The sequence below is a fragment of the Schistocerca cancellata genome, chromosome 3, assembly GCF_023864275.1.
Source record: "Schistocerca cancellata isolate TAMUIC-IGC-003103 chromosome 3, iqSchCanc2.1, whole genome shotgun sequence".
NCBI lineage: Eukaryota > Metazoa > Arthropoda > Insecta > Orthoptera > Acrididae > Schistocerca > Schistocerca cancellata.
In genome coordinates this window covers 380,511,625-380,525,495 of record NC_064628.1, presented here as the reverse complement: position 1 = coordinate 380,525,495, position 13,871 = coordinate 380,511,625, and the positions used below count along the sequence as shown (strand labels likewise).

The 13,871-nt window shown below is 39.8% G+C and overlaps 1 protein-coding gene across 2 annotated transcripts in view; it reads right to left on the bottom strand.

Annotated features, from left to right (window-relative positions):
* LOC126175078 (transmembrane protein 64) overlaps window positions 1-9,638 on the bottom strand; it is a 39,906-nt gene extending 30,268 nt beyond the window's left edge. The window contains exons 1-2 of one of the 2 annotated variants that reach the window (XM_049921608.1): window positions 8,593-9,638; window positions 8,344-8,502 (exon numbers count right to left, since the gene is read on the bottom strand). In XM_049921608.1, the coding sequence (XP_049777565.1) occupies window positions 8,344-8,502; window positions 8,593-9,135 (702 nt within the window). In that variant the 5' untranslated portion in view covers window positions 9,136-9,638. The remainder of the gene's footprint in view (window positions 1-8,343; window positions 8,503-8,592) is intronic. The other variant, XM_049921607.1, reaches the window with a different exon arrangement.
* Window positions 9,639-13,871: the final 4,233 nt, after the last annotated feature.

Genomic DNA, 13,871 nt, shown 5'->3' with positions numbered 1-13,871 from the left:
TTCAAATAGATTATATAATGGTAAGACAGAGATTTAGGAACCAGATTTTAAATTGTAAGACATTTCCAGGGGCAGATGTGGACTCTGACCACAATCTATTGGTTATTACCTGTAGATTAAAACTGAAGAAACTGCAAAAAGGTGGGAATTTAAGGAGATGGGACATGGATAAACTGAAAGAACCAAAGGTTGTACAGAGTTTCAGGGAGAGCATAAGGGAACAATTGACAGGAATGGGGGAAAGAAATACAGTAGAAGAAGAATGGGTAGCTTTGAGGAATGAAATAGTGAAGGCAGCAGAGGATCAAGTAGGTAAAAAGACGAGGGCTAGTAGAAATCCTTGGGTAACGGAAGAGATACTGAATTTAATTGATGAAAGGAGAAAACATAAAAATGCAGTAAGTGAAGCAGGCAAAAAGGAATACAAACGTCTCAAAAATGAGATCGACAGCAAGTGCAAAATTGCTAAGCAGGGATGGCTAGAGGACAAATGTAAGGATGTAGAGGCTTATCTCACGAGGGTGCCTACAGGAAAATTAAAGAGACCTTTGGAGAAAAGAGAACCACTTGCATGAATATCAAGAGCTCAGATGGAAACCCAGTTCTAAGCAAAAAAGGGAAAGCAGAAAGGTGGAAGGAGTATATAGAGGGTCTATACAGGGGCGATGTTCTTGAGGACAATATTATGGAAATCGAAGAGGATGTAGATGAAGATGAAATGGGAGATATGATACTGCGCGAAGAGTTTGGCAGAGCACTGTACGACCTAAGTTGAAACAAGACCCCGGGAGTAGACAACATTCCATTAGAACTACTGACAGCCTTCGGAGAGCCAGTCCTGACAAAACTCTACCAACTGGTGAGCAAGATGTATGGGACAGGCGACATTCCCTCAGACTTCAAGAAGAATATAATAATTCCAATCCCGAAGAAAGCAGGTGTTGACAGATGTGAAAATTACCGAACTATCAGTTTAATAAGCCACAGCTGCAAAATACTAACATGAATTCTTTACAGAAGAATGGAATAACAGGTAGAAGCCCATCTCGGGGAAGATCAGTTTGGATTCCGTATAAATGATGGAACACGTGAGGCAATACTGACCCTACGACTTATCTTAGAAGAAAGATTAAGGAAAGGCAAACCTACGTTTCTAGCATTTGTAGACTTAGAGAAAGCTTTTGACAATGTTGACTGGAATACTCTCTTTCAAATTCTGAAGGTGGCAGGGGTAAAATACAGGGAGCGAGAGACTATTTACAATTTGTACAGAAAGCAGATGGCAGTTACAAGAGTTGAGGGGCATGAAAAGGAAGCAGTGGTTGGGCAAGGGAGTGAGACAGGGTTGTAGCCTCTCCCCGATGCTATTCAATCAGTATATCGAGCAAGCTGTAAAGGAAACAAAAGAAAAGTTCAGAGTAGGTATTAAAATCCATGGAGAAGAAATAAAAACTTTGAGACTTCCTGGCAGATTAAAACTGTGTGCCCGACCGAGACTCGAACTCGGGACCTTTGCCTTTCGCGGGCAAGTGCTCTACCAGCCAGTTTTAATCTGCCAGGAAGTTTCATATCAGCGCACACTCCGCTGCAGGGTGAAAATCTCATTCTGGAAAAACTTTGAGGTTCGCCGATAACATTGTAATTCTGTCAGAGACAGGAAAGGACTTGGGAGAGCAGTTGAATGGAATGGACAGTGCCTTGAAAGGAGGATATAAGATGAACATCAACAAATGCAAAATGAGGATAATGGAATGTAGTCGAATAAAATCAGGTGATGCTGAGGGAATTAAATTAGGAAATGAGACACTTAAAGTAGTAAAGGAGTTTTGCTATTTGGGGAGCAAAATAACTGATGATGGTCGAAGTAGAGAGGATATAAAACGTAGATTGGCAATGGCAAGGAAAGCGTTTCTGAAGAAGAGACATTTGTTAACATCAAGTATAGATTTAAGTGTCAGGAAGTCATTTCTGAAAGTATTTGTATGGAGTGTAGCCATGTATGGAAGTGAAACATGGACGATAAATAGTTTAGGCAAGAAAAGAATAGAAGCTTTCGAAATGTGGTGCTAGAGAAGAATGCTGAAGATTGGATGGGTAGATCGCATAACTAATGAGGAGGTATTGAATAGAATTGGGGAGGAGTTTGTGGCACAATATGACTAGAAGAAGGGATCGGTTGGTAGGACGTGCTCTGAGGCATCAAGGGATCACCAATTTAGTACTGGAGGGCAGTGTGGAGGGTAAAAATCGTAGAGGGAGACCAAGAGATGAATACACTAAGCAGATTCAGAAGGATGTAGGCTGCAGTAGGTACTGGGAGATGAAGAAGCTTGCACAGGATAGAGTAGCATGGAGAGCTGCATCAAACCAGTCTCAGAACTGAAGACCACAACAACAACATCTCAATAGGCTTCAGGTTACTATCTTGTACTGCTGGATCAAGAAGAAACAACGAATTTCTTCCTAGCTTGGAATTTAGATAAGATTGACCTTTCTTCTGCAGATTGCAGTGGAAAGAACGGTAGTTTCCCAATGAGAACTTCTACCAACATATTGAAGTTTGTGAATATTTTGAGAACTTGAGGCTCATTTAACTCTACAGCTTTAATCAATAAATGATATCATTCATGAGTTCTTTTTCTCAACTCTCACCCAGAGATCATCATCATCCACAACTCTTATTATTTCAGGCTGCAAGTATGACTGCGCCTTTTCCTTTACAACTAAGGTTTGTAAGACAACTTTATTTGATTCCAAACTTTCAAGACAAAATGTATGGCTCCCTATCTTGTCTTTCGTAGAAATTTCAGTGAAATCATATCTTTGAAATTTTTTCATCTGATATTTCATCAAACACTGCTTGTAAAATGTGGCTGTATTTTTCTGTTTTGACAACCTCTACTAAATTTGCCATGAAAGTTTTGACTGTTTGATGGACTAAAATTCCTGAGCACAAGTTTAATAGGTGAGCTACGCACCCAAGTGGAACAATGTGAGGGAAATTATTCTTTGCCAGAGGCAATGCAGTGTCTCGGGCTTCGATTTTTTGTTATTAAATATTTTTTGTTACTGTTCTCATTTTATCTTCACAGCAGTGCAGTCATACAAGAGTAGATAAGGAAAGGAGCAGATCAGAAAACTATAGTCTGGCTCTAATGTCACTACATCTGACTATAAGGCAATTTATTCATTTATTTTTTGGTTTTTCACTGAAAACAATTTAATGTTTACGAATACATTTATCATCAGGAAACACATGCCAGCAGTTTAATATGTTCAGTAATAATTTTGTTATCAACAATCATTCTTCAATAATATTCAGAAATCTGACATGGACTAAGAAGTGTGCAACACTGCAAAAAGATTAATTATTATTATTATTATTATTTATTTATTTTTTTTCTTATCAGACACAGCTGTTCAACATTCAACACTCTGTGTGTGTGTGTGTGTGTGTGTGTGTGTGTGTGAGAGAGAGAGAGACAAATGAACAGCAGAAATGGTAAAAAGAAAAATGGACAGTAGAAATGATAAAGCAGCTGACTGCAACATGCGTCCTTCCTTGGGACAGCAAGTTGGAATGCAAGTAAGAAAATATGGTTCCTTATTCTTTCTTTTCATTCTTAAGCAATAAAGGCAATTAATGATATATGTAGTTTTAAGTGCAAACATTTACTAACTTTCAAAAGTGAAAGTATCGTCACATACCTTATTTTAACTGGTAAATCATAAATTTTAGCAGTAAAAACTTCAGAAAGTGCTTTTTAAAATAGATGCTCAGATTTTGGGCATTTAAAACTGCTTTGGGCAAATGCACAATTATGAATGTCCTGCCCAGTGGACATCTGTCCGGTCTACATTACGGCGCTTCTCCCAAAAAAATGCCTCTCCCCAAAATTTTGTTTTTATTTTTACATTTGATTAGCACTACACAGTACTACACTCCCTGAAAACAGGTTTTATAAGAAATGTTCCATGGCTAATTTCTTTACTGTAGTTGTTTATTACTAATTTCTTTGTTGTTGCTGTTTATTTCTAACTTCTTTGCTGCAGTTTTTTCTTGCCAATTGATCTGCTGAAGTTGTTTAATTCTGGTTTCTGTATTGCACTTGTTCAAAACTAATTTTCAAAACTAATTTCCATATTGGAGAGCATTGTAGAAAATATGAGACGAGACTGATAACCTAGGAGTTTAGTCGTCTTATTCTCCAAACCAACCAACCAAAACCTGAGAAGATCCAAATAAGACTGTATGCCTTTGTGAGGATTCTGCTGACTAATCGAGTTGTAATGTTTTGTGGAAAGCACTGTGTCTGAAATGTCTTCTGACTGGGGGCCAAAGGAGAGTTAAATGTGCTGACTATTTGAATAAAAGAGTGAAAAAAAGCCAACCAACCACAGACTCTCTACAGGCTGGGAATAAGGATCCTCATTTCAAGACTCTGTTTCAAAGTCAAGATGTTTTTTGTGATGACTTTATGCATTCTAAATGCTATGATAGAATACTAACAATGGCAGCAACTGTACAAGGTGAGATCATGGTGCAGATGCAGCAGACACTGCATCCACAGAGGAAGAATTACATTTCCTGAGTCGGACACCTGAAGAGGTGTGTGGGAGCACTATTATGAAACTGTGGTCAGTGTGGTCAAGTCATACGCTCTACGCAGAGAAGTAACTGAAGCTGTGAGGGAGTACACCAAAACTAAACTAATCTTACTCTTCAAAGTAGAAATCCCATCTTGATAAGAAAATGAACCAAAGGAAGCTTGCACAATTGCTAGGAAGTTTTTCAAACATCAATTCAGCTGTTGAATTGATTGCATCCTACAATGAAACTGTACAAGTTCTATTATCCCAAAGTCTTTTTAAAAGAAAACTGTTTTCATCACATTCCATCAACATCAAAATATGTGGTGGACAAAACAAGAAATGAGATTTGTAAAAGGTTGGTTTGGATACCAGATCCCTATTATCATCATTCTGTAAAAGAAGCATATGTTCAAACAGCACAGTAATTTTATCTGGAGGATAGGTGGGGCTGTTCTTGGCAGAATGCCAACAAAAAAAGAACCAATAACTGTTGAAGGAGAAAAAGTTGTGAAAGTGAAAACATACATGACTCACTGTATTTAAGAAACTTTTGCCTTATACAGGAAGGAATATACAACATTACACATTGGAAAAGCAAAATTTTATGCATTACAGCCAAAGTAGGTGGTTCCACATCCACCTAAAGATGTCTACTTATGTGTGTATTGTGCAAATTTTGAGCTTTGTGCAGTGAATTCGAAGAAATTACTTGAATACATGATATATGACACCTTGGTGAGATGTGTGAAGTCATTAGTAATTTGTAATGCAAAGCTAGAGACATGTTTGCTTCATCAATGAAGTGATTGCCCTGGAAAAGGATAACTCTCTTTACAGGCACTTGGTCTGAAAAACGTACCAGAAGACTTTTCAGAAGTTACATATATGCTACATGGGAGGAAAATAAACTAACCATCAGAACTATTGCCACTAACATTTTCAATGATGAACTTATGAAATGGGCAGTGAAAGCAGTAACACACCGACATTTAAAAAAAGTGCAACAATACATTGCTCAAGTGAAGGGACATGTACAGTTAGAACTTCACTGTGATTTTGCTGAGAACTTGTCTGTGATCCTGCCACAAGAAGTACAAGGATATCGTTGGAGTAATGAGCAAGTTCCAATTTTTACAAAAGTGATATGAAGAACAATACTATAAGAGCTGCAGTATAAGTGATGATGCAGGACATGATTCAGCACATACATTGTTGACAATGTGCAAAATTCATAAGTGCAATCACAGGCAGAAAAGATCACCAATACTTCCGATGTTGGCCCTAGTCACTTCAAAAATCATTACCATCTGTCTGAAGACTGAACTGCTTGTGCCAATGGAGTGGGTATCAACTGCTACTGGGAGGGGAAGAGGCCTTGCTATGGCGTAGGAGGCCTACTGAAGCACCATGCTACAAAACATTATCTTCCCTGCCCAAGTACAGTTGAAATTCAGAATACTGACGATTTTTCAAGAGTGGTGAAATCACACTCATCTATAGCCCTCATGCTGTTTGCGAAGTGGAAATTGAAGAATTCCACCAGCAGAAAAGAGAAGAATGGTCCATCCAAAAAGCCCCTGTGAAAGGAATGGAGAAGACCCATTCCTGGACTCAAAGTGATGGGCGAACTTATATTCCACTAACTTTAAATAACAAGAAAGAAGAAATTTCATTTGTTCAGCCCATAGTTTAGATAATGAAAAAGAATATTAAGATTCACGAAGGGATATTGTGACCTGTGTGGATGACTGACTAGTTGACTGCAGCAATTACAGACGTCAGTTATGAAATGAAATCATTGTTAATTTTATGCTGCCACATGGACTCACTGCTGGATATAGGTTTCCAGTTGCAAGACAGCAACACTACCATCAGTGTTCACTTCCAGTTTGTAATTTTGAAATACTGTGACTGCCTCAGTTGCTAAGGCATGGTAAGTGCATTTACAGTGTCAGCGGCTTTTGTGTTGTAATTGATAACTGTTTGTGCTATGACTGATAGCAAGTGAAGACATTTAGTGATTATAAAACATGGAGGAACTAATGAGAAAATAAGTTTTAGATAAAAGTCATGAATGATGTGGAATATGGAATCACACAGCAATATAATGGAATATATTGTGTAAAATGTTGCCATATACAACAGAATATTTCATAAAATTTAAACTGTACTCTTAGATTCTTGCATAACAACAATGGAAAATTAATTCTTAACTCATTGAAAATAATTTCCGTTCTTCTATAACAGTCACGACCGATAAATGCACACTTCATGCACCGACACCCCAAATGAACCCAATACACCACATAACACACGGACCTTACACACACCACCAGAGGATATCCCTAATCGCAACAAGACAACATCTACAAACAACACATTCATAAACTAAACTCTGCACCATCATGACATCACACACCACGACACCCTTACGTCACGGGTCAAAGCTGACAGGTGGGATCGGACACCTCCATTGACCCTGGTATACCATTGCCCAATTGCCTATGACTAACTGAAACGAACTGCCAACATCAGCAAGTAGCAGAAAACTTGTGAACATTGTAAGTGCACTTTAACTGGATGGCATCACTAAATATCAAAAGAGAATACTGATGCAAAACAACGCATTTTTAGTTCAGCAAATAGCTCATTAGAGGTCTAAGCAGAGTCTATGGAAGTTATATGTTTTGGAATCTGTAAGTTTTTGGAGCTTTCTTGCATGTTTCAGAATCAAATAAAATTCTATGTCAAATAAAACTAGGTTTTGATTTCATGAGACTGGTAAGCAATATTGTGGTAGTAGAAACTTGTCTAATATGGTAATTTTTGGGACTGTTAGTTTTTCTTAAAGTTTTTCCCAAAAATTGCAGGTTCGAAAAGGTACTTGCAACATCATCCTCTGCAGCTTGTATCTTGGGTCAGGAATACTTTTACACAAAACAAACAAATACGTACTTCTATCTTCATCCTAAATTGTAACATATGTTAAATTCAATAACATCTGAGGCTAAGAAGTTAACACCCCCCCCCCCTTTTGCTGATTTGATATGTATTATCTCCCCTTACAATTCATCAGCTGTCCTACTACTAGTTTACAAATACCCAATGAATAAATTTTGTTACTAGAAAATGATTTTTTGAACAGGTTTCCAGTTCAGTATTTTACAGAATGCAACATATTTTGTGTGAATATCTTTTTTACACTTACATGTGTTCAATGAACCAACAACTTTGTGCCAAATTCAGATACTGTAATCTGAGATAACACAATAAATGTGACATGGGCTTTAATCCAGTGGATCATTGCAATAGCAGGCATCAAAGTGAACCAGATCACATCACATTCTACAACTTTGATGCAGACCGTTTTTCAATAATTGAACAGTCACTTTAAATAGGAAGAGCTCCTCAATAACTGTACTGTGATATTTGTGTGCATAGTAGAGGCGATTAATCCCTGATCATAACTGATAGCTATAACTATACAAGTCACAATAATTTTGAGATTGTGGTTTGTTATTTCTGACAAGTCATGCATAATTTCTTTACTTCCACAAATATCTTACAAGAGCCAAGAGAGCTACAATTTGTCCTCAGAGTCATCTTACCCAATTTTAACAAAAGTGACAACAATGTTATTGAACTGTCTCAGCAGCAGTGGCAAAAAGAAAATGCTGAACTCTAAAGAGCACTCTACAATATATTTTTCTTTGTATTACATGGTAAGTACTGATTAAAATTCATACATACTTGAAAAAACACAATGATAGCTGTGGTGGCTGTTGATTTGTGGGACAAAACTTCCTCCATTGATCTCAATGAGCTTCCCAGATACACATTTATGACTTGGGCTGGTATCATACCAATAAAAGATGCTATGAAATATATTCTCGTATTAATATTGCTGACCTACAGAAATAAAATTAAGTAAAACTTCAGATAACATTTCTATAAACACCCTAATCTATTTTGAATGAGTGGCTTAAAGTGTACACTCACTGCAAATATTAAATTCTGTACTCCGAAAGGCACTGGGGTCAAGCGAGAAAAGGCTGCAACTCTAAATGCTTTAGATCCCGATATCACAGAGAGCACAGCTTGAATTTTGTCATTCTGGATAAGCTTTGTTAATGGAAATTTATAGTGTACAAGTCTAACTCCAAAATGTGCGACAACTACACCAATGTTTGCTGCGAATAAAACTGTTACTAGCCCTCTAATTATTCCGAAAACGTAACCTGTAGCGAAAACAAGAACTGTGTACCCCCAAGTGAATGGGAAGGAAACTAGAACGAACAGCACAGTAAAAATTAAGTATATAACAACTTGATCTTGTGACTCAACCCACATTAGCAATGCTCTAACATATTCTTTGAATTCAAATAGAATTATGCTTAAAACAATTACAGTGATCAGTAGCAAGCAGCAATTATATAGATAGCCAGCACTGTTCACGGAATTTATTTTCAGGCAGGAACTGTCAGATTTAGATGTCCTAAAATCGGACACCGTTCCATCAATATCAATACTTATCGAGTTCATATTTGTTTATATGATGGCCTACAAACAAATATTGTAATGTCCTGCATTATTTGAAACCTCACGTCAAATCACAGAAAGAATTCTGTTCAAATTGACTGCATGACGAGTCCGAGGCAGATGCTGACATTACATCTGTCAAAAACGTGAAACAAAAAATATGCATCATTAGAAGCTTCAATATGAAAAACCAATAATAACTTCACACATGACAACAACCAGACTTCTCTGTAAAGTGTACACAGTACACACAATTATATGAATCTTTGGAATTTTGAAGGTAAACTCTGCGGTTATTTAACTGACTGCGGTATATATTGGTGTTCTGTGGGTATAGTTTGAGAATTGTGCACCGGTCTATACAGGTACTAAGCGTTGCCGAAGAACCAGTCCGTTTCCATCATTTAGCAATACCATCTACACTTCGATGCGAACAGCGTCGTCAACTATAGCATCAATTAGATACGTTCCAGTGCCAATAAGCAAACACCACGTCATCATGTCCACGTTTCTCCGAGAACCATGACTTTGATACAGTATTAGGATTTCATTTACCTAGAATTCAAACGTAAAAATCCTAGAGTGGCCTCCAAAAATTCGCTAAAAATCACAAAGTTCTTGTAACTAGAGAAAACAGTGGCGTACACAGCTACCAAAAACATGTTTTCGGCAGTGGAAACCAGTAGTGTCATTTGAACATGCGACATTCAAATCATGATTTAAGACTGTCAGCAAACGAAAGGGAAATTGCTTACAAATAGAAGCGGCTTTGTCCTTAAATATTATTCCTTTTGTTATTTATAGATTACGTGAAAGTAAAGACAGGTTCAGATAACTGATTTTGTTTGCTGTGCTCTTGAAGAACAAGATCATTCTAAATGCAGCCTGCCAAGACCGCACCAATACAGAGATGACGTTGTGGCGGGCAAATATGGACAATCGATATGGCGCGAGTGCAATCATTGAGCCGGCCGGAGTGGCCGTGCGGTTCTAGGCGCTTCAGTCTGGAACCGCGTGACCGCTACGGTCGCAGGTTCGAATCCTGCCTCGGGCATGGATGTGTGTGATGTCTTTAGGTTAGTTAGGTTTAAGTAGTTCTAGGCTCTAGGGGACTGATGACCACAGATGTTAAGTCCCATAGTGCTCAGAGCCATTTAAACCATTTTTTTTTTTTTTTTGCAATCATTGATTCATGAGTAGCTGTGCTATAAAAACAAGATTCACCTTTGTATTTGGCAATATTACTTACGTTTTATGTTCTTACTATGCCGAGATTTCTGTTGTGTGCGGTGGATGAGTACTATCATTGTCCTGTGTATTGCAATTGGATGCAGAATTCACCCAAAGTGGTGACCTCGTACTGAACAACATGGAACATTTTCTTCAACCAGACGCGTAACACAATGGATCCCAACACAACGACTGTGAAGACGAAGTGCCACAAATCGCTATCTGCCAGCAACACAACTGTTCCGACTTTCAGCACAGGCTCAAGCAACGGCCACAAGAACTGCAACAGAAAAATACCACCTTCCTGGGGCGTACTATGGCGCAACGTTGGTTAACAAAAGTGGAGCCCATTTTTCGATTACTTGATACGGAGCATTTTACATTGATTATCTTACAGTTGGGGTTAAATGTGATTGAACAGTTGGACGATGTTTTACATTGACAATCTTATGCTGTGTTTAAAGCAGCTTTACTCCAGCGTTTTCTGCTGCCGCCAGAATCAAGATTATAAAAAAGTTATTGAGAGTGAAGTGTCTGCCGTTGATTCCCCATCCCAAGTGCTTCGATTGTTACGTGCTATGTCGGGTAATGAACTGCTATCAGAACAGCCTTAAATTTTTTTCTGGCTTCGACGACTGCCACAAAACGTGACGGCCATTCTATGTGCTTTTATGGTTCTCTCTCTCGACGAATGGGGATTCTAAGTGGATGTGGTCACGATTGCAGCATGCATGGGTACTACAATCTGTGCCACTGTGAATTAGGTTACGATAGGAGGCCCCAGGCTGCGCACTGTGTCCACAGTTACAACAGGGAGCCCCAGTACGTGCATTGCGGCAGCACACACGCAGGGCCCACAGGCAGAGCCATCTATGGGGAACTTGATGAACTAGCCTTAAGAGGCATACCGGTACCAACAATGACTGCGTTCGAAGCAAGAGCAACTAGGGACGTGGAAACTGGTATTAGTACCACAGGCGTTTGTTGATGGAGCGTGACAGTGCACAAGCCCCTGCACATACCCAACTGGGAATGATGGATGCTAGTAGGCATGTGCACTTGTCAGGATTTTTCAAAGTGCCTAAAAGCTGTTATAGACTCCACTCAGTTATTTATCAAAGACAGAAAGTGTGGTGCACATTTCCTTGCCGATACTGGTTCAGAAATCAGCGTTTATCCAGAAGTGCCGAATGATTCTGGCAAGAATGAAGACGTTTCTTTTATCAGAGCTGCCAACAATTCTGCAATTTGAACATATGGGCAGAAAACACTAGCTTTGAAGTAAGATGACAACTTCCACCCTACGTCATTGCTGAAGTGGCTGGGCCTATTTCAGGAACTGATTTTCTCTGACATTTTTAGTTGCACCAGATTTAGTGCATCGATGCTTAGTGCAAATACCTCTCTCTCTCTCTCTCGAACTTACTACTGCGTAAGAATGTGTACTTTGTTACTTCGCCGCTTTCAGTTGTGTGAAGATTTCCAGGCTACCTGCGTCTTCTGCATTGAGCAGTCGAGATCATTACTGTCGCAGTGCGTAGCCCACACATGTGCATTGTGTGAGAAGACACTGGACACTTACAGGGTTATTACAAATGATTGAAGCGATTTCACAGCTCTACAATAACTTTATTATTTGAGATATTTTCACACTGCTTTGCACACACTTACAAAAACTTAAAAACTTTTTTTAGGCATTCACAAATGTTCGATATGTGCCCCTTTAGTGATTCGGCAGACATCAAGCCAATAATCAAGTTCCTCCCACACTCGGCGCAGCATGTCCCCATCAATGAGTTCGAAAGCATCGTTGATGCGAGCTCGCAGTTCTGGCACGTTTCTTGGTAGAGGAGGTTCAAACACTGAATCTTTCACATAACCCCACAGAAAGAAATCACATGGGGTTAAGTCGGGAGAGCGTGGAGGCCATGACATGAATTGCTGATCATGATCTCCACTACGACCGATCCATCGGTTTTCCAGTCTCCTGTTTAAGAAATGCCGAACATCATGATGGAAGTGTGGTGGAGCACCATCCTGTTGAAAGATGAAGTCGGCGCTGTCGGTCTCTAGTTGTGGCATGAGCCAATTTTCCAGCATGTCCAGATACACGTGTCCTGTAACGTTTTTTTCGCAGAAGAAAAAAGGGCCGTAAACTTTAAACCGTGAGATTGCACAAAACACGTTAACTTTTGGTGAATTGCGAATTTACTGCACGAATGCGTGAGGATTCTCTACCGCCCAGATTCGCACATTGTGTCTGTTCACTTCACCATTAAGAAAAAATGTTGCTTCATCACTGAAAACAAGTTTCGCACTGAATGCATCCTCTTCCATGAGCTGTTGCAACCGCGCCGAAAATTCAAAGCGTTTGACTTTGTCATTGGGTGTCAGGGCTTGTAGCAATTGTAAATGTAAGGCTTCTGCTTTAGCCTTTTCTGTAAGATTATCCAAACTGTCGGCTGTGGTACGTTTAGCTCCCTGCTTGCTTTATTCGCCGACTTTCGCGGGCTACGCGTGAAACTTGCCTGCACGCGTTCAACCGTTTCTTCGCTCACTGCAGGCCGACCCATTGATTTCCCCTTACAGAGGCATCCAGAAGCTTTAAACTGCGCATACCATCGCCGAATGGAGTTAGCAGTTGGTGGATCTTTGTTGAACTTCGTCCTGAAGTGTCGTTGCACTGTTATGACTGACTGATGTGAGTGCATTTCAAGCACGACATACGCTTTCTCGGCTCCTGTCGCCATTTTGTCTCACTGGCGGCAGAAACCTGAAGTGCGGCTTCAGCCGAACAAAACTTTATGAGTTTTTCTACGTATCTGTAGTGTGTCATGACCATATGTCAATGAATGGCGCTACAGTGAATTTATGAAATCGCTTCAATCATTTGAAATAGCCCTGTTTTCATACAAAACAACTGTGTTTGGACTCTGCTACTCACTCCAACTGCCATCTAGTGGCAGCTTCAAACTGGACAGGTCAGACTGTCCAGTATAGTCTGCTCCCTGTTGGAAGAATTTGCACCCTACGTGCGGAAGTGGACCTCCCAGGTTCTTTGTGCGCGTAGGTAGGATTAGCCGTTGTAACGGCCGAGCAGGTAGCTGTGAGACCCCGTAGCGGACGGGCGTGTATGTCTCCCAGCTAAGCCAGGAGCCGCAGTTGGCGCGCTGCCTGTGCAAGTTGTAACGTTTAATGTAATAAACACTTATACCATACAACTTGTTCCGTCTAGTTATTGTGAGTGGAAACAAGGGGAGGACAGTAAGTCCTCTCGTACTATACATTCACACTCAAATGTGCCACCAAGGGAAGAAGAGCCCGCGCGCACATTTTTTGGTCCTCCGGGCCGGATAGTGACCACGCGGAATGTACGTTCGCGCGGATTTATGTTCCGGTATTTGTGAACTTCTAAAAACCCACGTGTGAGCTGCACACGTTATCGGTTTCGTTGTTGACTGCTATCGAGTGTTCCAAGGCCTGTTCGGGACTTCGACAATAACAGCCTT